This window comes from Rhineura floridana, chromosome 6 (genome assembly GCF_030035675.1).
Source record: "Rhineura floridana isolate rRhiFlo1 chromosome 6, rRhiFlo1.hap2, whole genome shotgun sequence".
NCBI lineage: Eukaryota > Metazoa > Chordata > Lepidosauria > Squamata > Rhineuridae > Rhineura > Rhineura floridana.
The window spans coordinates 327,176-351,313 of NC_084485.1; the positions used below are offsets into that span (position 1 = coordinate 327,176).

At 51.4% G+C, this 24,138-nt stretch overlaps 2 protein-coding genes across 3 annotated transcripts in view; one reads left to right on the forward strand and one right to left on the reverse strand.

Annotated features, from left to right (window-relative positions):
• Positions 1–9,864, reverse strand: part of ZNFX1 (zinc finger NFX1-type containing 1) — a 24,076-nt gene extending 14,212 nt beyond the window's left edge. Inside the window, exons 1-7 of one of the 2 annotated variants that reach the window (XM_061630669.1) lie at positions 9,445–9,864; positions 7,117–8,871; positions 6,015–6,134; positions 5,699–5,847; positions 4,967–5,110; positions 4,291–4,399; positions 3,875–4,128 (exon numbers count right to left, since the gene is read on the reverse strand). In XM_061630669.1, coding sequence (XP_061486653.1) covers positions 3,875–4,128; positions 4,291–4,399; positions 4,967–5,110; positions 5,699–5,847; positions 6,015–6,134; positions 7,117–8,871; positions 9,445–9,511 — 2,598 coding nt within the window. In that variant the 5' untranslated portion in view covers positions 9,512–9,864. Of the gene's footprint in view, positions 1–3,874; positions 4,129–4,290; positions 4,400–4,966; positions 5,111–5,698; positions 5,848–6,014; positions 6,135–7,116; positions 8,872–9,291 lie in introns of both variants that reach the window. The other variant, XM_061630668.1, reaches the window with a different exon arrangement.
• On the forward strand, positions 9,510–21,615 carry DDX27 (DEAD-box helicase 27). The gene is made up of 21 exons (XM_061630135.1): positions 9,510–9,516; positions 9,563–10,092; positions 10,194–10,325; positions 10,777–10,836; positions 11,975–12,125; positions 12,450–12,575; positions 14,250–14,293; positions 14,451–14,540; positions 16,792–16,897; positions 16,990–17,163; positions 17,333–17,483; positions 18,126–18,225; positions 18,469–18,610; positions 18,702–18,855; positions 18,946–19,027; positions 19,109–19,286; positions 19,402–19,508; positions 20,769–20,871; positions 21,011–21,105; positions 21,221–21,353; positions 21,521–21,615. The coding sequence occupies exons 1-21, from the start codon at positions 9,510–9,512 to the stop codon at positions 21,613–21,615; spliced, it is 2,760 nt and encodes a 919-aa protein (XP_061486119.1).
• Positions 21,616–24,138: the final 2,523 nt, after the last annotated feature.

A 24,138-nucleotide genomic window follows, 5' to 3' on the forward strand; every position in this document is an offset into this window, starting at 1 on the left:
ACCCACAATGATTCAGTGGAGGAGTCTGCCTCTTTTGGGGTTTCGAGCTTGCTGGATTCAATGCCTTCTTTCACGTATAGAGCGACTCCGCCACCAATACGTCCTTCCCTGTCCTTCTGATATAGTTTATATCCAGGGATAACCGTATCCCACTGGTTTTCTCCATTCCACCAGGTCTCCGTTATGCTCACTATATCAATGCTCTCCTCTAAGACCAAGCACTCCAGTTCTCCCATCTTGGTTCGCAGGCTCCTAGCATTAGTGTACAGGCACTAAACTAGAAAATTTTATTTCCCTCATTATTCATCCCAGAAATCTGTGTCAAATTTATTTTTATTAATTTCAAAGCCTTTTTATTGGTCAGTGGCATATCATGGTGAAGGCAGTCTTTTGTGTTTCAAATTGGAAGCTATGTTCTATTTCTATTTTGGGTGCGTTAACGGTGGAATCTGCAACTGCAGTTTGATGAAAAATCAGACTGATTCCACTATGTTGCTACTTCAGCAATGACTCTAGCTGTTGGAAAAAAGAGGATGCATGTTTTCAGCCTGCTATGTTTAAACCACTTCATTTAAGGCAAGGTGGGCACAGTCAATTAAAAACATAGAGTGCACCTAGCATTTTGCTAGAATATATTTCATCTACCAGTTTTATCTTGTGCAAATTGAGACACTCCTGAGGTCGACTGGAGACTATTCTGCAGAAGTCAGTGCCATTATTCCATAATTACGTTTGGAGTTTTTTTAGTCTAAATTTTGCAAAGAGTTGCTGTACTTCACATATTCACAGAAACAGAAACAAAAGAAAATGATTTCCTATAGGAAACTTCACTAAAATTGCAAAGGAAATCAGACATATTCAAAGTGACCATCTCAACTATATCAACTGTCTTAATGTTGCTTCCTCCCTGCTAAAACAAGATCAGCACAGCACATGTCTTCTTTCTGTTATTTGGACTGATTGCAGGTGTTGCCACCACTCACCATATGGTCAGAGGCAGATGTTACCATATTCTTCCAAGCTACACAGCAAGTGGATTGGACTGTGAAAGACCAACCCAAATAGTGTTTGCATTTTGACCAATTTGTAGGGCAGTACAGTATGTCAGAGAGGAGTTCAGGTCTCCTGCTCCCCTGGTGCATTCACTATAGCTGCCCAATTTCCCTGCTTTTTAAAGTTTGATAGAAATAGCTGTGGGCTATAGGTACATTCTTAAACCACAAGGTTTTTTGCCGTTGAGTGAATTTCCCTGCTTTTTAATCTGGCAGGTAAGAAATGGGATCCTGTCCAAGTTTGCTGAGAATGGATTGACCATTTGCATGCTTATTGAGTTCAATGGGATTTACTCCACTGCAATCATGCTTAGGATAGGTGAAACTGACCACAGACAATGGTGAGGAGAGGAGATGCAGAGGGGAGGACTGGGATGGGAGCGGGCAGGAGGGGTGCAGAAGGACAAGTTTGATCATTTGCATGTTTATTGAATTTACTCCCGTGCAATCATGCTTAGGGTAGGTAAAACTGACTGGGGGGAGGAAGGGAGGGCTGGAGTGGGCAGGGGAGGAGGAAGAAGGAAGAGGGGAGGGGAGAAGGAAGGGAGAGGGGAAGAGAGGAGAAGGAGGGGTAAAGCAGGTCTGATCGTTTGCATGCTTATTGAGTTCAATGGGATTTACTCCTATGCAATCTTGGATAGGAAAAACTGACCATGGGGGAGTGGGAAGGGGAAGGAACATATTGGAGGGGGGCAAAGGAAGGGGGAGGGGAGGGCAGGTTCGATCATTTGCATGCTTATAGAGTTCAGTGGTATTCACTTCTGTGCAATCATGCTTAAGATAGGTAAAACTGACCATGGGGAAGAGGAAGGGGATGGGGAGGAGGGGGGAGGAGGGGATTGGAAGGGGATGGGGAAGGAGGGACAAAGGAAGGGAAGGGGCAAGAGGGAGGGGATAGGAGGGAGGAGACAGGAGGGTGGGTTTGATCATTTGCATACTTTTTGAGTTCAATGGGATTTATTTCTATGCAATCATGTTTGAAAATGGAAATGGACTGCCTTCAAGTCAATCCCCACCTATGGCGACCCTTTGAATAGGGTTTTCATGGTAAAAGGTATTCAGAGGTGGTTTCACCATTGCCTTCCTCTGAGGTTGAGAGGCAGTGACCGGCCCAAGGTCACCCAGTCAGTTTCATGGCTGTGTGGAGATTCGAACCCTGGTCTCCCAGGTCGTAGTCCAACACTGACCCAGGGAAGAGGCAGGGAGGAGGGGGAGGAGATTGGGTGTGTGGGCACTGAGCAGAAGGGAAGCCTCTTTCCTTTCCAAAAGGAAAACATTGTAAACAGTATCGTTCTTTTAAAGGCTTTCCTCCACCTTTTTATTGTACCGCAGGCACATGTAGCCTCCCACCAACATTTAAACCAAAGCCACATCCACACCAGGCCTTTATTTTGCTTTGGACAGTCATGACTTCTCTCAAAGAATACTGGGAAGTGTAGTTAGTGAAGGGTGCTGAGAGTTGCTAGGAGACACCCTGTTCCCCTCACAGACTTCAATCAGAGTGACTGACAAACCAGTCTGGCCTGTGGAGCTCCCTCAGTGGAACAGGAGTCTCCTCTCAGCACCCTTCATAAACTACACTTCCCAGGGTTCTCTGAGGGAAGCCATGACTGTCTCACATGAAATCAAAGTCTGATGTGGGTGTGGCCCCGATTAGGCAAGCCCAGCAGCTGGGAGGCTTTTAGAACACTGACAGTCGGTCCTTACTGAGCACGCTCCGCATTATCGAAGGGCCACAGCCAAAATTTATTAAATTAATTAAAAATCAGCCAGGCATTTTTTCAACTTTTAAACTGCAGTAGATGAAGGTCAGAGTATGGGGCAACATCAGTATTAGGATTACAGGTACTCTGTGAACATAGCTGATTTTTAATGAATTTCAACAGATTATGAGAACTCTCAGAGAAAAAAGTCCAAAACAGCGCTGAGGTTTTTTTTCTTTTTTACACTTTGAACTGTCTATTCTCTCTGACTGTTTTGTGTATCACCATGAAAACTGACAGCATTGTTAAGCCAGCATTTCTGAGTTCAGGACTATAAGTTTTGTAAGGTTTTGTTTTGAAATGAGCTTATAGGAACCCTCAGAATGGCATGGTACGAACCCACCCGTACACTACGTTCAAGATCAAAGGCCCTCCTCCGGGTGCCTACTCCAAGGGAAGCTCAGAGGATGGCAACAAGGGGAGGGCCTTCTCAGTGGTGGCCCCCGAATTATGGAATTATTTCTTTGATGAAGTGCGCCTGGTGCCAACACTGTTATCTTTTCGGCGCCAGGTCAAAACTTTCCTCTTCTCCCAGGTGTTTTAGTATGTGTTTCATATTGTTTTAAATTTTAAATTGTATTTTAAATTGTTTTTAAGATATGTGTCTGAATTGTATCTGTTTTAATGTTTTTAGTTACTGTAAACCGCCCAGACAGCTTTGGCTATGGGGTGGTATACAAGTATAATAAATAAGTAAATAAATTGGGGGGGGGGTATTTTCAATTTAACATTGCGGAATGTGAAAAATCCCTGCTGGCTATAGTATACAGCCACTCTTGTGGTTGTATAATAATTACCTGGGGCCTTATGTCGCGCAGTTGTTGTGTATTTTTCTCTTGGTACCCTTCTGTTTCATTTATGTACAATCCTTTATGCATTTCATTTAATGACATTCTTTTCATGTATATGTATATTCACTGCCTGTCTGCTCTTGAATAAGTTTATTTCACATTGGCTTTGACTGGTGCTGCCTACGGCCATCTAATGCAGTAAACAGAGGAATAAATGGGCCACGTTTTCCACACCCCCACCCTGCAAGGCAAACGGGCAGAGTCGTACCTCCCAGGCAGCATCCTCTGTGCCATCTCGGCCTCCCTGCCCCTTCACCTCGTCCTGTTTTTCCTCCAAATTCAGGGCCAAAAAGAGATCATCCAGCCGAGCCTTATCCTGCCTGAGGTTCTTCGTATGGAATTGGGGCCACCTGGCCTCATCGTAGTCAAGCAGTCGCTCTGCCTGAATCAGGTCTGCCTCCTGCACGACAGGCAGCAGCAACTCCACCTCCAGCTCCTGCCCTCCTCCCTCTTCCTCAGCGCCTGCAGGATCCAGAAAAGACCACTAGGTGGAGGCAGAAGGCAGGGGGGCTCTCCCAGACCCTCAGCAGGCACCCCTCCCTTGCCCTCCTGTCCCACCCAGTGGGTGCTGTTGCCATCTGCAAAAGCACCAGCTGCAGCCCTCAAGGAGAGCCCCTCCCCTACCTGCATTTTCTGGCCCATCTAGATCCACAGCATTGCAGGCAGTTGGGAGGATGCCAAGCCCCAGCCACTCCAGGATCACAGAGTCGTTCGGATCCATCCATTGCTTCACCTAGGGCAATAAGGAGCAGTTCAGACACTCCTAGCGCCCCACATTTGCTCCAGCAGGAGCAAACTAGGAACAAGCGGTGCATGGGGGGGCAGCAAGGGGGAGCCCTTGTAATTGCCTTGTGCTGACAGGTTTCCCTTCTGGTTGAGGTTATTCTTCACCTGGAAAAATGCCCTCTACCTGCCTCTAGAGCGATGGGCCTTTCATGGGGGACCCGGTTTCCCATGAATGGGGGGCACAGCTATAGCCACCACCATTGAGGGAGGAAGCATCGCTGGCCAGATGATCCTCCAACAGTGTGCACGCACACACCCAGCTTTTGCCAAAGGTGTTGCTTCTGGCAGAGCAGCACTTGATTCGCTGTGGGAAACAGAAAGCTTTCCTATCCCGTCTCTGATAAGGCCGAAGGACCTCCCACTCTGCTCCCATAGATGTCTTTACGGGGAGTTTGGCTCTCAAGATGTAGAGAACTGGGATGGCTTCTTGTAGTATTGGCTCTGCCCAGTTCCCCTCCTCCCCACCCCAGGACACAGCAAGCCCCATTTCTTGCAGAGGCCATCCCCTTCTCACCAAGCCGCGTGTGAGGCTGTCCCAGTGCTGTCTGGCAATGCACTTCCTCAGTTGACGGTCGCGCAAGACCCCTCGCTGTCCACACTCCAGGAGAGACCCCCATTTGTGCAGTTCAACCTCTGCCTCTCGCATCTGGCAGGTGAGCTGCCCTCGGGAAAGAGACAAGGTCAGCCCCTCAGAGCCCAGCAAGGCAGCCTAGACCCAGAGCACTGCCTCCAACAGAGGGCACCTCTGTGTGTGTCTGGGCCAGAGGGGTGGAGGGTGCAGGCAGTGGGGCGCTCCGCTCAGGGCCCCAAGAGCCACCTCATTACAGAAAGCCAAATTTTGCCCAATTCCTCTCCTCTCCTTAACCTTTGGCCTCTGATTTGCAGAGTGACCTTGAAGACAGACCCCCTTCTGCACCAGGGCAGCATTTCCACAGGCGATACGTTCAGATGGCAAAGCAGCCCTCAGCTCTGTGTCCTCTGCTCTAGATGGGGATCCCACCCCAAATGGGGACCCCACCCCAAATGGGGACCCCACCCCAAATGGGGACCCCACCCCAAATGGGGACTCCACCCCACCCCCACCCCGTACATGCATTGTGCTCATCTGGCTGACACACTGGCCCTCAGCCACTCCAGCGCTTATTTCCTGTGCTCAGGAGGAAAAGCACAGCAAACCTGGGCCTCCGGAACAAGCATCCCCTCCAAACAGCCGGCTCATGGCCCCTATGTCCTTCCCTGCACGTACTTCACTGTAGGCCCGGTTGAGATGACGGGGAAAGCTTTCCCAAAATCTGCGTTTGCTCCGATGCTCCTGGAGCGTGAACCGCTTCAGGGTCTCACTGTTGCTCCTCCCACCAACACGCACAATCTCCTCCTTCTGGAACATGCAGATTCCTTGGGAGGAAGTGCAAACAGGAATGTGCAGACTCTGACCAGGAGTCCCCCATCCTCCCCACTCCCCGGGGAACAGCCAAGAAGCGACGCGCCCCCCAGCCATGCAGTCTCTGCCTCCCACTGGTTCCAATGCTGCAGAGGGGAAGGTAGCAAGCGCAGGCCCCCACCTTCTAGGAACTGGTCCAGGGCGTGGTTGGTGTAGCAGACGATGAGGATGGGAGACTTCCCCCGGACTGATTTATTGCTCAGCAATGCTTCCACAATCTTCAGTCCAACATAGGTCTTCCCTGTCAAAGATGGCAAAAGCCTCATCAGAGCAGGAAGCACCTACAAACCAGCACCCAATGGATCCCAATGCCTCAGCCTCAGTCGTCCTGGGGGAACGTGCCGCAAGATCTTTTTTCAGGCCAGCAAGTAGAAGAGAGTGTGTGACCAACTCATGCGTCTAATTTAGCTCACAAGGCCATAACAGGAAGACTTTTAATTAAGACTATGTACAGTATAGATCATTATAATTCTTGTGCACAGAACAAGCAAGTCATAGAATCATAGAATAGTAGAGTTGGAAGGGACCTATAAGGCCATCAAGTCTAACCCCCTGCTCAATGCAGGAATCCAAATCAAGTCCTCGGTTGCACGCTGAGAGTACAATTCTCCAATGCAAGAGCAAGATGCATTTCTGCCTCTAGGAGGCTCTGCCATTGATGCAAGAGAAGCAAGTGCCTCTGTGCTTCCTCTTGCTGGCATAGTGGGTGGATCTGTTTCCTGACTGGGCCTCAATCGTCTGGGAGCAGCGCAAAGAAGCAGAAAGTGATAGTGATGGCTCCGAAAATGAGACAGATTAAATTTCACGCCGTCTTCACGGTGTCTTGGTTCCCTGCATGCCCCCCTTTCTCGGTTCTTACTATGGAAAAGAGAGCAGTTATATCTGCTTTATGCTGGAAGACTGGAAAGGATAAAATGTTCTGAATGCATATATATATATATGTTTCTAGATGTTTTATCGCTTGTACGCTTGCTGCCCTGGGTTCCTTTAGGAGAAAGGGCGAGATATAAATGTAATTAAAAACAAACAAATATATTTATTGCTTTTTGCCTGCTCCTCACGGACTGGCAAAACTAAAGAGATGCTGCTTGGTTCCTTACAGTTCAGCAGCCTGTAGCTCAATTTGTAACAAAACAATATAAAAACTAAGTTCAGTTGGTAATTATTCTCTGAGTATACTTTATTTTTAATATGTCATCTCTATGCAGAGCACACTGACTCACCTGTCCCAGGAGGCCCCTGGATGATGGCCAGCTCCTTGGTGAAAGCGAGCTGTAGGGCTTGCAGCTGAGACTCGTCTAGGCCCAAGGCTTCCTTTTCTGGCCACTGGCAGGGGTCAAGGATGTCCACCCAGCTCCCTCCCAGGCCTCTGGGTGCTACTGGGGCATCTTCCATCTGAGGAGGAGGAGGAGGGACAGCAGCAGCATCCGGCGCTTTCATCAGACATGTGAGGTCATAGATGCTGCCGCCACCTTCTCCCAGGTAAGCTGGTTCCCTCACATCTGCCTCACAGCAGACAATGTATTTCTGAAAAGGGACGTCTTCCTCCTGCATCTCCTGCAGGCCTTGCAGCACATGCCGGTAGGCTTCGAAGTAGGCCGTCGTCTCCACCATGAGGAAGGAGTCAGAGGGCTGCACTTCAGCCAGCAGGGCCTGGCTGTCCTTGCTGAAGGCAAGGTGAATGACGCCCTTCTGCAAGTCCAGCGTGTCCCGCTGTGAGACAGTGGCAAAGAGGAAGGTCTCAAAGTTGTCTTTGGACATGCAGACCAAGGAGCCGTAGAGGAGGCGTTTGGAGTTCTCCCAGCAGACAAAACTGAGGGGCTTGGGGTTGAACTGCACTTTGTAGTCAATGCCAGTCCTAGAGCAAAGGGGAACCAGGATCCGGGTATCAAAGTAAACCCGGATGTCATCAAATCTTTTCTTCTTTAGGTTTGTGTCCTCAAAGCTGTGGAGGAGCTGTAGGATACCTTCCCTCAACGGCCGGACAAAGTCCTCCCTCAGAAGCCGGAAGTGGGTGTCCAGGTAGACAGCAGGGCTCTCGTAGGGCTGGGAGATGATGTTCGGGCGTAGGAAAGGCTTCTCGCCATGGTGGACCTCCTTGTAGGTGGGATAGACAGACATGGAGCGATAGTCCTCTTCCTCTCCGGGAACCAGGGGCTGCACAAGGGTACAGCTGTCTACCTTCAAGGTACCCTCTCGCCTCCTCTCCTGCAGGTGCTTGATGAAAGCCTGGACCTTCTCCAACCTCTTGTCCATCTCTTCCGTAAAGTCCACCCCCAGCGCTCTCAGGGCATTTACAGAGCCTGGCAGGAGAGACATCACCACAGCCACTTTTTGTATGGAGCTGGCTGGGAAAATGCTGACCAGCTCCTGGACCAGCGTCACAATGTTGCCGAGGTGCTCTGGGTACTGGTGCCGCACCTCTGCCGTGGCCTCAGTCAGCATGTCCGCCACATACTGGGGCAAGCAGATCTTGAGGAAGCTGGACTCCTTCACAGCATCCATGAGCTGCTGGATGCTCTGCCGGTCGATCCTGGAGCAGCAGGCCTTGCAGAGGACTTGGCAGAGCAGCTGGAGGAAGCGTGGCTGCATGGCCGTTTGAGAGAGCACCTCCTTCAGCCCCGCACAGGAAGCAAGTGTGATGGCCACTTCTGATGGGTCTTTCTGAAGGAGATCCTTCAGGAACCCGAATCCAATCCTCTGGGCCCGATTCTGTGTGTGGTGCAGGGAGCCTCCTGGCCCAGGACTCCAAGGGAGCCTTCTGCTGCAGCCAGCGCTTGGGCCTTGGGCCTCTCTCCCTTGCCTTCTCTGTCTGGCCTGAGTCGGCCGGCCCTGCTCTGGCCCATCCTCCTGGAGGAGGATCCTGCCAGAGCCTACCCTCCTCTCCTCCCTTGGCTGGGACCAGCCTGTGGGAGGGTGGCGGGGCCCCACGTTTCCATGGCCAGAGCCTTGTTGGTGAGTTCTTTCCTCTGAATAAGCTGCAAAACCAAGAAGACGGAGGAGGACTGATGAGAGTCCCTGGCTTAGTGCAGAGAGAAGGCAATCTGGAGCTCCCACCCTGCCCCCCAACAGTCTCCCTACCAAAATGCCCCAAAGATGTGTGTGGGGGGGAGGCTAATGTAAGGAAACAGGAACCTTCTGCGGGAAAGGGCCAGAACCGCAAAGCTGTGTCCGGCATGCAGTTCGGGCGGACGAATCCTCTCCTGAAGTACAAAGGGTTTCTCCCTCTCCTCCCTCGACATCTTCTCTTGCCCGAGCCTTGGCGCCTGCAGTGGTTCTGGAGAGGCCCTCGAGGGCAGGGCCGGCCTTCCTCCAGCCACGGGAGAAGCGCCCAGGCTTTCAAAAGTGGCCCCCGCAGCCTTCCCCCTTTCCCTCACAGCGTCGCTTGCCCTACCTACCCCTCGCCGCCCCCGTCTCTCTTCGCGCCCCTTCTGCCTCGGCCCACCACCGGCTGGTTCGGGAGATCCTCCCTGGGCAGAGATCCGACGCCTTGCCCCACACCGCGCCGGGTTCTTCAGCCTTGCCGGGTAACTGCCCGGCGACGCTCTCACCTCGCCCGCCGCCGGCCCCGCGGGGCTGCCGTTGCGCCCTTCGCTGCTGCCCCCCGCGCCCGTCCATGGCAGGCAGGGGCGCACCCACTGCAGACCCACCGGCGGGCCCTTTTGCCAGTACCGGCCGCCGCTTTTTCGGATGGAGCCTTCAGGTCAGGCGAGGAGGAGAAGGACGACGTCCAGTCCCGTCCGGGCGTCTCCGCGTCTCCCTCTCGCTGCGGATCTCGGACGAGTTTCGTTTGCGCGGCGGCCCCTGCCACTTTTGCTTTCCAGTTCCTAGAACAGCCCGCCTTCCTCCCTCCCCCGAGTGGCCCGCTTGCTTGTCTCGCCCGGCCCCCGTCTCCTCCCACTCGTCTCTCTCTCTCGTTCCTTCTTTCGCGCCGTCCAAGCGGGCAGGCGGGAGAGAAGCCGGGCGGGCCGGCTCCACCCAGGGGGCAGGGCCTCCCGCCTGGCTCTGCTGCGCCCGCGGCAGGAACCCGCTCTCTGCGCCCGCGTTCCTGGCCGGAAGGAGAGGCCGGCGGACCTTCGGCACCGGAGCTCTCGCAGTCTCCGTGCGCGCGTGGGGCGGCCGCGATGGAGCTCGACGGAGGGCTAAAGCGGAGCCTCGACGACGAAGAGGAGGAAGAGGAGACCGGCTCCGAGGCGGAGGTGAACAAGCGACCGCCAGACAGACAGCCAGGGAGACAGGCAGGCAGGCAGGACGGTCTGCCTCCCTCCCTCCTTCTCTCTCACCTCTCCTTCCCTCGCAGGAGCTGGCTGTTGCCCCGGGCCGCGGGGGCCGCGGCGGAGACTTCGCTGCCGGGTTTGTGTTCGCTGAGAAGGAGGCCGCGGGGCCGGGCAGCGGGACGTGGGCAGAGGTGCTGGGCCAGGTCAAGGGCAAGGTAAGCCGGAGCTGGAGGAGTCGCCGCCGCTGCTCTCGACCCGCGGCAGAGGCGGGTCGGCCGTTGCTTTCCGAGCCGAATAAGCTGCTGGCTCTCCTCGTGGAGAACTTGCGAACTTCCTGGAGGCGCCTAAAAGCGGGGCGGGGTACCCGCTGCTACTAGCTGCTGCTGCTGCCGCCTTTTGGCATGAGCCTGCAGTGAGCCTCTTCCCTTCTGTACCTCTTGTGGAACCTGACCTGGACAGTTTCTTCACACCGCCCTCAAAGGTTCCTGGATCATTTCTCTCCCCCATCACGCACACACTCTCCCCATCATTTTGTAGTCATTGCTGGTCATAGATCAAGATGGGAAGGTTGCTCATCACCTCAGAACTCCCATGACTTCATCCTGGTGGAGCCGCCTAACCTGTGGATTTTCTCTCCTATTCTTATGTCTTGTTTTCTCTGTGTAGAGATCTGCCACTAGTCTGGATGAGAAGATTGCAACTGTAAGAAGGAAAAGGAAAACTCAGGTTAGAAATCTCCCTGCGTGTGGTCTTTTGGACTCTTGCACCTGTGTGGCGCCCTTTTTTTTTTTGTATCTTCAGAAACAGGAGGACTTGCGGTTCTATCTGGCTGAATTGCTGCATGTGGAGGATGATTTCTGTGAGTACAAACTGACTTCTCTGAGTGCAACAGAACTTCCTCTCTTTTCCATATCTGTTGTGGGGGTTACCCTAAGCCTTTGGAGCAAATTTGGAGATAGGGAAAGGAGCGGTAGGAGAAGTGCTGTTGCACTCATGGAAGTTGTTCTGCACATGCAATGCTTTCAATGGATACAACTCCTAGATGCAGTAGTTCTTGTGGGCTGTTTCTTTACATGGAATGGAGTTGTGGGGCGGCAGGAGACAGCAGGGAGGCATTTATATAGCACTTCCAATATGTGTGGTACTTTATAGAGGAAAAGAGGACTGGTCTTTACCCCAGGGAGATTAAAGTTCAACAGAGAAGACAGTAGTAAACAGGAAACTAATGCATAATGTGCTGTTTCTACATGCTCAGGCTGTCTTGCGGGCCAAGGTATGGTGGAGCATGGGAACTAGAGATTTATGCCCACAGCTTCATGGAAAAGGTGGGCTCTGAGGAGAGATTTGAAGGAAGTAAGACATCACACAGAAGTTCTGGGAGGCAGCCTTAAGCACACAGAACAGCAAGGGTGGAAAGACAGTGCCTCTTTTGGGGGGAAACGGGAGACCTTCAGTGGTGGAGCTTGAGAAACAAAGATTGTAGGTAGAAACATAAAGCAACATAAGGGCAGAGAGATATGGGGGGCATGGAAGGCTTTGCGAGTAAGGGCAAGGTGCTCTGGGGAAGTTCCTGCTCTCTCTCCCTTCAGCCCCTAGAGGTTGGTGGCAGGTGGCCAGTCGTAGAAACATACAGTTGGAAGGAACCTGGAAGGTTTTCTTGTTTAATGTAGGATCAGGCCCCAGATGTGGGGACCATGAAAGCATGGGGAGCACCATGGGGAGTTGTGCTTTGTGCTCGAGGTACTCACAGTGTCATTGCATCAAGCGGTTTTTCTGCCCTGGGTCTGTGGTTGTAGCGTTGATCCAGGAATCTTACAGGAGTCTGGGCAGAAAAAAAATGTCCCACTTAAAGGGTTTTTTCTAGGAGAAGGAGACAGAGCGAGGACCAGCAAAGAGGCGTACTGGAGAGGCTGCAGATGAGAATGTGGGCAAGGCAAACACCAGAGGAGAGGAGGAGGAGGAAGATCTGGAGTCCGAGTACTCCTCTGCAGATGAGAGCATTTTCACAAAAGCTGGTAATTATGCTGATGGGTGTGCTGCTCAGATACTGGCAAGGAAGACAACAAGAGCACATCTGCAGGGCCTTCAGGTGGGGCAGTTGGCACACATTTTGTGAGGAGTTGCATAGAGGGTTCAATAGGAGGTGCTGGTATCTGAATTGAAGGCATCTCTGCCTGTGGGGACATTCCATTGAAATAGCTATGCATTTTTTCTGCAGAAACAAACTAATGGAGGAGATATAGAAAAGAGCAGTCTGAATGTTTGGGACTGGAACAACTTGCCTCTGAGGAAAGATTGCAAGGGTGTTCCTTTGTTGTTGTCGTTTTGCTTCACAACAGGGGTGATAGAAGTGCCAGCCCATGGGCCAGGTGGGACCTGTGGGGGACCCCCGTCTGGTGTGCGGCATCCCCTCTTCATGCTTCCTGCTAACCTCCCCATGTGCTGCAACACCCACCCTTGCACAGGTGTGAAAAAACAGCTAGAAAGATTTCCACCCCAAGTCTAATTGATGTGGGGGAAGGGAATCCTTCTGCGGAATGCAGTTAGGGAAGGTTCATCCTCCCCACCCCCTCTGCGGTCTCCAGGAAAATCATGCCTGCTCAGGCAATTAGACTTGGGAGGGAAAGGCTAAAGTGTTTTTTCCAAGCTTAATCCTGGGGTTAAGGAAAGGTCATTGTGTTTGATTGCATGCGTGTGTGTATAACATGGGCTGCATGAACAGCGCATGGTCTGTGTGTGGGAGGTGACCATGGCCGCTTTCATCTCCATCATATCTACTGCTCTCATGCAGCCCCACAGGATTGGCAGAGAGGAAATGCGGCCCTTGGACCAGAAAAAGCTCCCCAACCCTGGTTTTGGAAAATCACAAGAAGCTGGGGGGAAGTGGGGAGACATGAGAGAGGTTTATAAATTTTTGCATAGTGTGGAGAAGTGGATACAGATAGAATGCTAGAGTACAGGATTGCCCAATAAAGTTGAGTAGCGGTTCAGGAGAGAGAGAAGGGAGGTGTTCCTTCCTGCAGCGCAGAAGCTATACTGCGGCATTTGCTACCACACGATGAGCGGTGATGGTGGCAGCCATTAACTTGGTCTGATTTAAAAGAGGATTAGATAGATGCATTAAGATTGGCTATTAGTGATGATTGCTGCATGGGATAGACAGAAGGTAGATTGGGATCTACTGATAGATCTCTTGGTGATTGGTAATAAAGCAAGGGTTTCTGACTCTCAATTATCTAACAATAGCAATGACAACCACCACCACCCCAACAAAAAAAGAATGCTGGGGTGAGAAACAGGGAGTAGGTTTGGAGACGTTTGAGCTTGGTTTTGGTGTGGATCAGAAATGCCTGTGCATAGAAGCACCTTAATTCTGCTGAGCCACTATTTTGTGCCTGGCTCTGGCTGGTGGTCCTCGGGGTTCTAGTGAAAAAGAAGATCCCACAAGCTTGAAGTCTGCCCACCCCTGCTGTGTATAATCTCCAGGATGAGAGGGAGCAGGTCTCCGAACGCCAGTCATCGGGAATGGGAGCAGGAAGAGAGCTATTGGCTCATGTCTGCCAGCTTGTGGGCTTCCCGGGGCAACTGGCTACTGTAGGAAATGGGACTGGCCTAGAAGGCCTTTGGCTGTTCTTACGTTGTGCTACGTTTTGCGTTTCATGGCTTGTTGTTCCATTTCTTGCCATTTCCTCTCCTGTGCAGTGTAAACTTATGTATATGTATGGACTGCCTTCAAGTCAATTCCAACTTATAGCGACCCTATGAATAGGGTGTTCATGGCAAGCAGTATTCAGAGAGGGCTTACCATTGCCTCCCTCTGAGGCTGAGAGGCAGCGAATGGCCCAAGGTCACCCAGTGAGCTTCATGGCTGTCTGGGGATTCGAACCCTGGTCTCCCAGGTTGTAGTCGAACACCTTAACCACTACCACACTGGTGTAAACGTAGGATGCTAGTTTATGCATCTAATGAAATGGAGCATAGTCCACAAAATCCCATGATGCAGCAAGTGTTGCTGTTTAAGGTGTCACAGGCCTTTTTTTATCCCATTTGTGGAATGTAAATAGAATTGCCTGTGGATACTCTTGCAGGATCTTGTGACCTAAAGATCTGATCATCCTCTTGGGTCTTTTTTTCTGTAGATACGCTCAAGGTGAAGCAGCGATGGAAACATAGTGGAGAGGAGGTGAGCCATTTGGTGGTGCGTGTCATGGTGGCCAGCATTGTCCCCACTGCAGCCCATCTGCACCAGGAGCGGGAAAGAATCCTTGCAGAAACATTACTCCTTCTCTAGCACAGCGGATCTGTGTTCCAGGTTCCTTCTTTATCACCTTGCTTTGTAGGAAGTCAAGCAGTTCTTTGAAGAAGATGCTTCACAGTATGATGACAGTCTGTCATTCCAAGATATGAACCTCTCCCGGCCCTTGCTGAAGGTATCCAGTTACTGATTCCTTCCAGAAGGAGGTGGTGAGGATGGTTGCCTAATCTCTCCTCAATGGGCAAATCCCAGCCGACACTGGGCCAGTCTGTAGAAGTGCTTATCTGTTCTTTGGAAATACTGTACATCAGAATAAACAAAGTCACAGTTTGGGAGCAGAATTAAGATTTGTGCACTTGTCAAAGTATTATGGTGCTCAAGGCTCCTGTAGCTGGGTGTCGTCAGAGGATGGAATGTAGAAGAAAGTATTCAGTCAGTCAAATTTATTTGTTAAACATCGTTAGTAAGATGGCCTTTTAACCCCAGTCTAACAGTGAGTTTAAGAATCAGAATTTAAAATTAAAATCTCTCTCTTGTGTATCAATGGTTGTATTGGACAGCTTAAACCAAACTCTTGTCTACCAAATCAAAAGCTGAGGGTAGATCTATAAATGCTAAAAAAAAGTTGTTGTGTTGGCCCTTTTTAGATGCATAGTTAGCAATCAAAGCCATCATCTATTGTCAGCAATCCAGCTTGTTCTTCTGTTATAATATCCTGCTCGTTTGTTTGTCTCGAATTTTAGCAGTAGGTAATGGGTGTAAATTTTAGGTACCACATTCAAATAGACTTATAAATTTGATAATTCAATGGACTATACTGTTAGAGCCCTTTTTAGGAATAGGTAGTATGATACTTGATTCCCATCCAGATAGAATCTTACCAGAATCACTGAATAAAAATAAACTTTGCAAGTACCTGGGGCCCACCAGCCACCATGTCCTCAATTGAGCCTTATTATTGGCAAGATTCTGGATAAGCTTTCCAACTTCATCCTCTGAAACCGGTGGCCATAAAGGTGTATAGTTAATATTGGGGAAAGTTTCTGGAAGGCACCTTATCACCAAACCACTGTAAGAATAACAAAATGTACACTAGAAATGCTCTTTCCCTTGATATCTGCATTTCCCCTCATTCTACACATCATGCCATGCTCCACGTTCCAGCTGAATTTTTCTCCATTACCAAATGATCTAACTGTCCACTAGCACTCCTGAAGTATTTGAAAGGTTGTCACACAGAGGAGGACCAGGATCTCTTCTCAGTCATCCCTAGTGCAGGACACAGAATAATGGGCTCAAGTTACAGGAAGCCAGATTTCGACTGAACATCAGGAAAAACTTCCTATTAGAGTGGTACGACAATGAAACCAATGGCCTAGGGAGGTGGTGGGCTCTCTGACACTGGAGGCATTCAAGAGGCAGCTGGACAGCCACCTGTCTGGTATGCTTTAAGTTGGATTCCTGCATTGAGCGGGGGGTTAGATTCGATGACCTTATAGGACCCTTCCAAGTCTACTATTATATGATTCTACCCAAAGGTAAAAGAGGAAGTTCTTACTTATTTTTAAGTTCTTACAATGCTTGCATTGTACAATTAGTTCTTTGCTAATGGATAATTTTCCTCTTCTAAAAATTTTGATTATTTTTGTAGAGAGTGCTTAGCTTTCCTATATTCAGAATCAAACCAGTTACCATTAAAATATTTTACTGTCTGGGAAGGATTAGACTGCAGAAAGACTGGCTTTAAAGTTCTTTAGGATGTCAACAAAGTTGTCTAAAATATTGCCATGGGATGATAAAATGTAATCCTTAGATCAGTGTCTCATCCTTAGGCACTACCAGACCGACAAACATGCCCAGAGCCTCTGGTGAGACAGTCAGTCTTACTTTCATGAAGGTGGCCTCAGTCTTAACTGGGCAACAGAAAAGAAGTCTAAGTGGGAAATGGTTACTTTCCAAACTATCCACCATGAAATGATCAAATAATGGGATTGCTGCACATGAAAGGACCATACAGTTTATGACACTTCCTACACCCTGGGCAGATAGAAAAGTCTAGGGATTGTTGAGCTCTCCTCCATTGCAAGTGGTTAGTTGATGCTTCATAATTTAAGAAAAAATACAGCATTAGTAATGATTAAATCCTGTGAAAGTCTTTTAGAAAACTTTGTAAATCTTCAGTTTGGAGACCCAGTCTTTTATTTTATGTTGTTTTTAAAACGTATACTCTGCTTTTCACCACATCAGGGTCTTGCAAATAACTAAATTGTCTTGTGCTGCTGTTGTGTTAGTGATGGTTCCTACTTCCCACTGAGAGGTCAGAGAGCAGCATTTTGATCAGAAATCCAAGTTAAATAGTAGGATAGTTTAAGGCAGAGACCTGCACTAGTTCATGCTGGCTTCTTCCTGACTGCTGTGATTTACAGGCAATAACCACCCTAGGATTCAAGCAGCCGACTCCCATCCAGAAGGCCTGCATCCCTGTGGGGCTCCTGGGGAAGGATATCTGTGCTTGTGCAGCCACAGGGACAGGTAAGCACCACATGCGAGGTGGTGAAAGGCTTGGGAGCTGGATGCCTGCCTGGGGCTCAATGTTGATATTTTTCGTGGTGTTTGCCTTCCAGGGAAGACAGCAGCCTTCATCCTACCTGTCCTGGAACGCTTGATCTACAAACCACGCCAAGCCCCAGTGACTCGTGTGCTGGTTCTGGTGCCAACCCGGGAGCTGGGCATTCAGGTGCACTCTGTCACCAAGCATCTGTCACAGTTCACCACCATCACAGCTTGCTTGGCAGTGGGTGAGTGAGCTGGACGGTGAGGTTTCCCCAGGCTCCGTAGTCTGGGATGGGGAAGGCTGCCATCCGGCCCCCTCTGTTGTCTAGCTGTTTTACATCAGTCCTGCCTAGCAAGAGCAGCTGCAATGCATTCTGGGTACTGATGCCTCCCCACTGGTTTGTGCCATTGCAGGGGGCCTGGACCTGAAGACCCAGGAGGCAGCACTTCGCTCGGGCCCCGATGTTCTAATTGCCACTCCAGGCCGCCTCATTGACCACCTGCACAACTGTCCGTCCTTCCACCTGAGCAGCATTGAGGTTCTCATCCTTGACGAAGCTGACCGGTGAGGGGAGCCACTTGGCATGTTCCAGGGGTGGGAGATGTCAGCAGAACATAAACAGAGCCTGGCTGCTGGGTCAGGCCAAAGGGGGCCCATCTAGTCCAGTGTCCTGTTCTCAAAGTGGTCAACCAGATGCCCATTGAGAGAAACTCCCTGCATGGGATTCCCAGCAGCTGCTATGCAGAAGCCCACTGCTGCCTCTGACAGCTTCCATCACAGCTAGGGTTAGCCTTCCATCAGTTTGTCTAACCCTCTTTTAAAATCATTCAAGTTGGTGGCCATCGCTGCTTCTTGTGGGAGCGAGTTCCACAGTTTAACTATGTGTTGCGTGAAGAAGGACTTTCTTTTGTCTGGCCTGAATCTTCCAACATATAGCTTCGTTGGATGTCTGTGAGTTTTAGAGTTATGAGAGAGGGAGGAAGGCTTTTCTGTCTGCACTTTCTCCATCTCATACATAATTTTATGCGATTCTGCCAAGTCTCATCTTACTTGCCTTTAAAAAAAAAAAAAAGGCACAAGTGTTGCATCCTCTGCTATGGAGAGTTCCTCCATCCCAGGACAGTTCTGCGTGGTCTTTGTGCCTGGGTGAGGTGCTCTCCCCCCGCCGCCTGCCTGCTCACATGCTGCCTCTCTCCCAACCCCCAGGATGCTGGATGAGTACTTTGAGGAGCAGATGAAGGAGATCATTCGGCTGTGTGCCCGACATCGCCAGACGATGCTCTTTTCTGCCACCATGACAGACGAGGTGCCAAGGGAGGCCAAGAGGGGCAGGCTTAGTTGTGGCAGGGCAGTGGGTTTGGTGGGCAGGGAAAAGTGGGGATGGTAGTCTTGGGGGGGCTCTTGAGCATGATGTGGGGTGTAATTTCTGTGATGGAGACCCTCCCAGGCTGCACTGTATTGGAAAGTTGTGTCCTGCTCCTGTTTGGGGGCAAGGGCAGGTAGGGGGACCTCCATGGCCGGGCTAATGAAGCTTCTTCCTCTTTGGCAGGTGAAGGACTTGGCTTCTGTTTCCCTGAAGAACCCCGTCCGGGTCTTTGTGAACAGCAACACGGATGTGGCTCCGTTTCTGCGCCAGGAATTTGTCCGCATCCGGCCCAGCCGGGAGGGAGACAGGGAGGCAATTGTGGCAGGTGGGAGTTGGGTGGGGGTCCAGTGGCCCTCAGTGGTAGCTTCCAGGCTGGGGTCCACATCATCACTGACCACTATCCCTTTCCTTTCCAGCCCTGCTGACTCGGACATTCCCAGATCATGTGATGCTTTTCACCCAGACCAAAAAGCAGGCTCACCGTTTGCACATCCTTTTGGGCCTGATGGGCCTCCGTGTCGGCGAGCTGCATGGTGACCTTTCGCAGGCACAGCGCCTAGAGGCGCTCCGGTAGGCTGGGGCCGTGGGCAGGGCAGGATAGTCAGCAGGGAGGGGGAGGAGAGTGGCCACATCTGACGCGTTGCCTGCCTGCTGTTGTAGGCGCTTTAAGGACGAGCAGATCGACGTGTTGGTGGCCACAGATGTTGCAGCACGAGGACTTGATATTGAAGGTGTCAAAACGGTCAGTTGGCAGTTTTTTTCCTCTCCATTGACCACTGCTTGGTCCCCGCCTCTCAGCTTTCTTTCTTGCCTCTGCTCACAGGTGATCAATTTCACAATGCCCAACACGACCAAGCATTATGTGCACCGTGTGGGGCGCACAGCTCGGGCCGGACGTGCTGGCCGCTCCGTATCTCTGGTGGGTGAGGAAGAGCGCAAGATGCTGAAGGAGATTGTCAAAGCTGCCAAAGCACCAGTCAAGGCCAGAGTCCTTCCCCAGGGTAACAGAAAAGGGGTGTGGGGTGTGGAAAGTGAGGCCCATTTGCTACCTGAGGCAGATGGTTGCTGTGGTGCAGGGAGGCTCAGTGGCTGCCCTTCGTTGGCTCCCTCCCCCAGATGTGATCCTGCGTTTCCGGGAGAAGATTGAGAAGCTGGAGCCAGATGTGTATGCAGTGCTGCGCCTGGAGCGAGAGGAACGGGAGTTGCAGCACTCGGAGGCACAGGTGAGGAGGAGGAGGCGGCGGCAGGGTGCTGAGATAATGAGACGACGGGGAAGTGGCTGTGGATGAGAGCAGGCCAGGCGGCGGAGGGAAGGGGAGGAGCAAGTTGGGCGCTTTTAGCTAAGTGGCACATGTCTTTGGGCAATGCTTAGGAGCCGTTCATGGGCTACTTTCAGAGCTAGTACCAGGCATGCTTGGGCATCAGCCTGCCCTGGACCTACGGCACCATGGTCCACTCCCTCCATACAGGTGGCATGAGGCTAATAAACCCATCCCGCCTACCTTTATAATTCCTGCAAATGACGTGCACGCTATGCGTGCATGCCTGCCATCAACTAAGATGGCAGTGGGGCCATCAGCCCTTTAGGGAAGCCTCCACTGTCATCTTGGCTAATGGCAGGCATGCGCATATGCCATTCACGGATGGGAGAGATAGATGGGATGTGCAGGCAGACTTGAAGCCCACACTGACTGTATGGGGGGGGGAGTGCCTGGGAATTCTCTCTCTGTGGCAGGGTCGGGAGCCAGCGCTGCTGCGGATCGCAGAATGGGAGCACGACCCACCCTAGAGAGGGTCCCCTCAGGCACCCCTCTCTGACTTGGCCACCCCTTAGTGCAGGCCCTGGCTTCTTTAACCCCTTAAAATGTTGAAGTAGAGGGACTGAGCAAGTTCGTTCCTGCAGAGCGACTTGGTTTGAATTGCCACCTGCTTTGACTCAACAGGATTCCCCTTTAGTCGGCTAGCTTTGTGGCAACTTTCCCTGTGGATTGTGCTGCTCCTCTGGAGGATGAGGGTTTGACAGAATCATAGAATAGTAGAGTTGGAGGGGGCCTATAAGGCCATCTAGTCCAACCCTCTGCTCAGTGCAGGAATCCAAGTTAAAGCATCCCAGACAGGTGGCTGTCCGGCTGCCTCTTGAAGGCCTCCAGCGTTGGAGAGCCCACCACCTCCCTAGGTCATGGGTTCCATTGTCATATCCCTCTAATAGTTAGGAAGTTTTTCCCTGATGTTTACCTGAAATCTGGCTTCCTGTAACTTGAGCCCATTATTCCGTGTCTTGCACTCGGAGACGATTGAGAAGAGATCCTGGCCCGAGACGTCTCCTCCCCGGCCTATTTCTTCATCTTTACTCCCTTGTCCTGTCTCCCAGAAGGAAGTGTGAAGGAGAGCGCCTGTTTGGCTCAGTGAGAAAGCTGGAGCTTTGGAGCTGTGGCCCTTGGTACGCTCCGTCCAGCACCGCCTTGCTCTTGCTCTCTTGCTAGATCAACACTGCCAAGCGGAAACTGGAAGGCGGAGCTCAGGAAGGAGTGGAGGGCGCCCCCCGCAGCTGGTTCCAGAGTCAGGAGGAGAGGAAGAAGGAGAAGCGTAAGGACCTGGGCCTGGCCTGACAGGGGGATGGAGGGGGAGGTGGCAGCAGCAGCCCTGGCCCTTGAAGGGCCCCTCACCCTCTCCAAGACTTCTTTGTTTGTCCCTCACCACCTCCTTCCTGGTTTCTTCCCCCAAGTTGCAAAGGCCCTTCAGGAGTTTGACTTGGCGCTGCGGGGCAAGAAGAAGAGGAAGAAGTTTATGAAGGCGTCTCAGAAGAAGGCCCAGCTGACGGTGAGCAATCGCTGGATGGGCAGGGAGGCTGAGAGTTGGGGTGCTGGCCCTGCCGAACATGGGGGTGAGTGGCGGGGAGGGGGCACTGCTAGCCTTGGCTGTGCTATCTCTGCAGCCTGAGGAGCGGTCACAGTTTGAGATCCTGAAGGCCCAGATGTACGCTGAGCGCCTGGCCAAGAGGAATCGCCGAGTGAAGCGGGCCAGGGCCATGCCTGAAGACGATGCTCCGTCGGCAGCAGCCCTGGGAGGTAGGAAAGGACTCTCCTTTTCTCAGGGTGGGGAGAGCAGCACTGGGCCTGCACAAGTGAATGTTTGGGGTGCAGAGGGCCTTGTGGAAGGGCAGGTTTCCTTCTCCAGTGGTGGTGCAGTGGGCACCACAGTCCTGGGTTTCAACCTAGCTGTTATGTTCTTAAAGGGCTCAAGCAGCAACGCAAGAAGAAATCATCAGTGTTTGACGAGGAGCTCACGAACACCAGCCGGAAGGCATTGAAGGAGTATCGTGCCGGGTGAATATTGGGGAGGGGGGAGAGAGAGCAGAGGGGTCTTGTGCTCCCTTCCTGCTCCTGGTGAGCCTCCTCCCAAGGGTAGGAATGGCCTCCAGGCTGCTGTGCTAGGCCTGTGGAGGAAGCCTGGCTGGCCAGTGCAGGAGCCTTTCCCTACCTGGAAGAGGCTCCTAGACCGGGGCAGGAGGGAACCTTTTCGGCTAATTTGACTGGTGGGCCGGACAACATTATGACGTCAGGTGACTGATGTGTGGGTTGACAAAATCTCTTGCAGAGAGCTTCCCAGGCACCTGAGAGTTAGCTGGTTGTTGGGCACTTGCTCCAGCACCACCAGGCGGTTTGCATCAACGCTGTTGCTGAGACAAGGCTTTGTCCCTCCCTTTTAGCTGTTGTTCCAGTGCAGACCACAAGACACGCTTCCCCTACCCATCAGCTGATGAAGCGGGGGAGCGTACTGTGCTCTGGCCAAGGAACTATCAGAAGCTCACTTTAAGCTGTTGAAAGGTCCTTTGTAGGCATGGCAATATGTGCCCCACACTCAGCATCACACATGCCTGGTGTGGGGCAGAGGAGTGTGGTCTAGGGGAAAGCCAGGCAGGCCAGATTTGGCCCTGTCTGGAAATCACAGGCTTATGTAAGATTACACTCTTGGAAACGGAGGCTCTGCCTGGCCATGATTCTGACAATTCTGTTCTGCAGGCCTTCATTCGAAGACCGAAAGCGCCTGGGTCTCACCCCTCGGAGGAAGGGAGGGAATTTCAAATCCAGGTCCAGGTGAGGCTTGTTCTCCAGTCCTTCCCATTGGTGAAGCTCCTGTTGCCTGCCTGTCTCCCTCCCCCACCCCCCCAAATGGAAAACTGATGTGCTCCTTCCTTGTTCTTGTGCAGATACAAGAGAAAGTGAGGCAGAAGCTCCTGGCTGACTTCACAGGGCTCTTAAGGGAATCCAAGTGACGCTTGATAGCCAACAGCACCAGCAGCTGGAAGCAGCTTTGGCGTGGGAAGAACAAGCCCGGCTGTTGCTTCTTTGCTTAGCCTGAAAGCAGGAAGCATGAGTGGACGTCAGTTGTCCTGTGCTTTCTGTGTGGATATTAATATGCCAGTCGGTTGTCTTGCCTGCCTGCCTATGGTGGCTTCATTCATGTCCTCACATTCCTCATGCAGAAGGAAACCTGTGACATTATCTGCCCAATGGCTGCGGTGGGCAGTCACCTTGTTGCCTTCTTTTTCTGCTTCCTGCACCCTTTGGACTTTGTTGTGCTACTACAAAAAGAAATACTCAGTCTAAACGTATTGACTAGAATTGAGGTTTGTAATGTGCTTAGTTTCTTCTGAGTGCAAAGGTTTGGAATACTGGATAATTCAACAAAACGCTTTACTGTATCATTAAAAATAACCTTTCTGAATTGGATGCAGGCCTCTTGTAACACTTAAAAACAAAGAGAGAAAGATGTCGAATCCTGAAACTATGCCTCACAAGTTTGCTGTGGAATATCCAGCAGGGCTTCTCTCTTGTTCCTCTGCAAATTGCTAGAGGGGAACATCATATGCCTGGATTTCCAAAAAGCTCTTAAAGCTAAAACTTTCAAGAGTCAGGCTGGAGCTGCATGGCAACAATTGTATTACAAATCAGGAATAATCAGTTCAGCTGGGTCCTCCAAAGATATGGGGTGCAACTGGTGGTATTTAACACTCAAGCCAGCGAGATACTTTGTCCAAAGCTTTTTGAAAGGAGTGTAGAGTCTTCAGGTGCAGGTCTGACTAGCAACCTCTCTCCTCTGGCCTCCTGGAATGTGCACAGGCGATGCCCCCGCTCACTTTGAGTGCTTTTGCCTAGGTGGAGAACAGGGTGTGAGTGTGCAGCTTCTTGTACAAGAATTGGATTGGTTGCTCTTCCCCCCCCCCCCGGTATGTGGTCCTCAGGCTACCAAAAGAGGTTCTGTGCCCCTGGTCTGCAAAGTACACAAGTGACTAGTCGATAACCCTATCCACACGCTTGTTGCCACATGCAGTTCCAAAAGATTAGTGAGACAGGACTTGGCCTTGCAGAAGCCATGCTGGTTCTGCTTCAGTACCCACTGGGTTTATTCTGTTTTTAACCAAAACATATTGAGCTAATGACCCTGTAATTTCCCAGGTGCTATGTCCCTTTTTAAAAGACTGCTATTATATCCAGTGGGTTGTGTGAGAAGGCAGGTCCCCCAGCTGTCCTAACCAGGGAGTTTGATGGGGGGGGCTGCAGTGGGATAGGAGCCAGAAGAATCTTGTGTAAGGTAAAGCTCCATTTGTGCAGGATCCCACACACACACAGTTCAGAACAGCAGCCCATGCAGTTTAGGGTTGAATGGAAAGGAATGCTGGGAGTAGTTTGATGCTTGGCAGCGCATAATAGGGCCAAACCTGCATCCCCTCCCCTGCGCTCGAGGAGGCAGGGTGTAGGGCATGCTTCGCTGCTGCCCAGGAGAGGACCTTCCCACTGCAAGTGAGGAAAAGAGCAAGAAGCTGGGTAAGTGGAAAGGCTGAATGGCTCC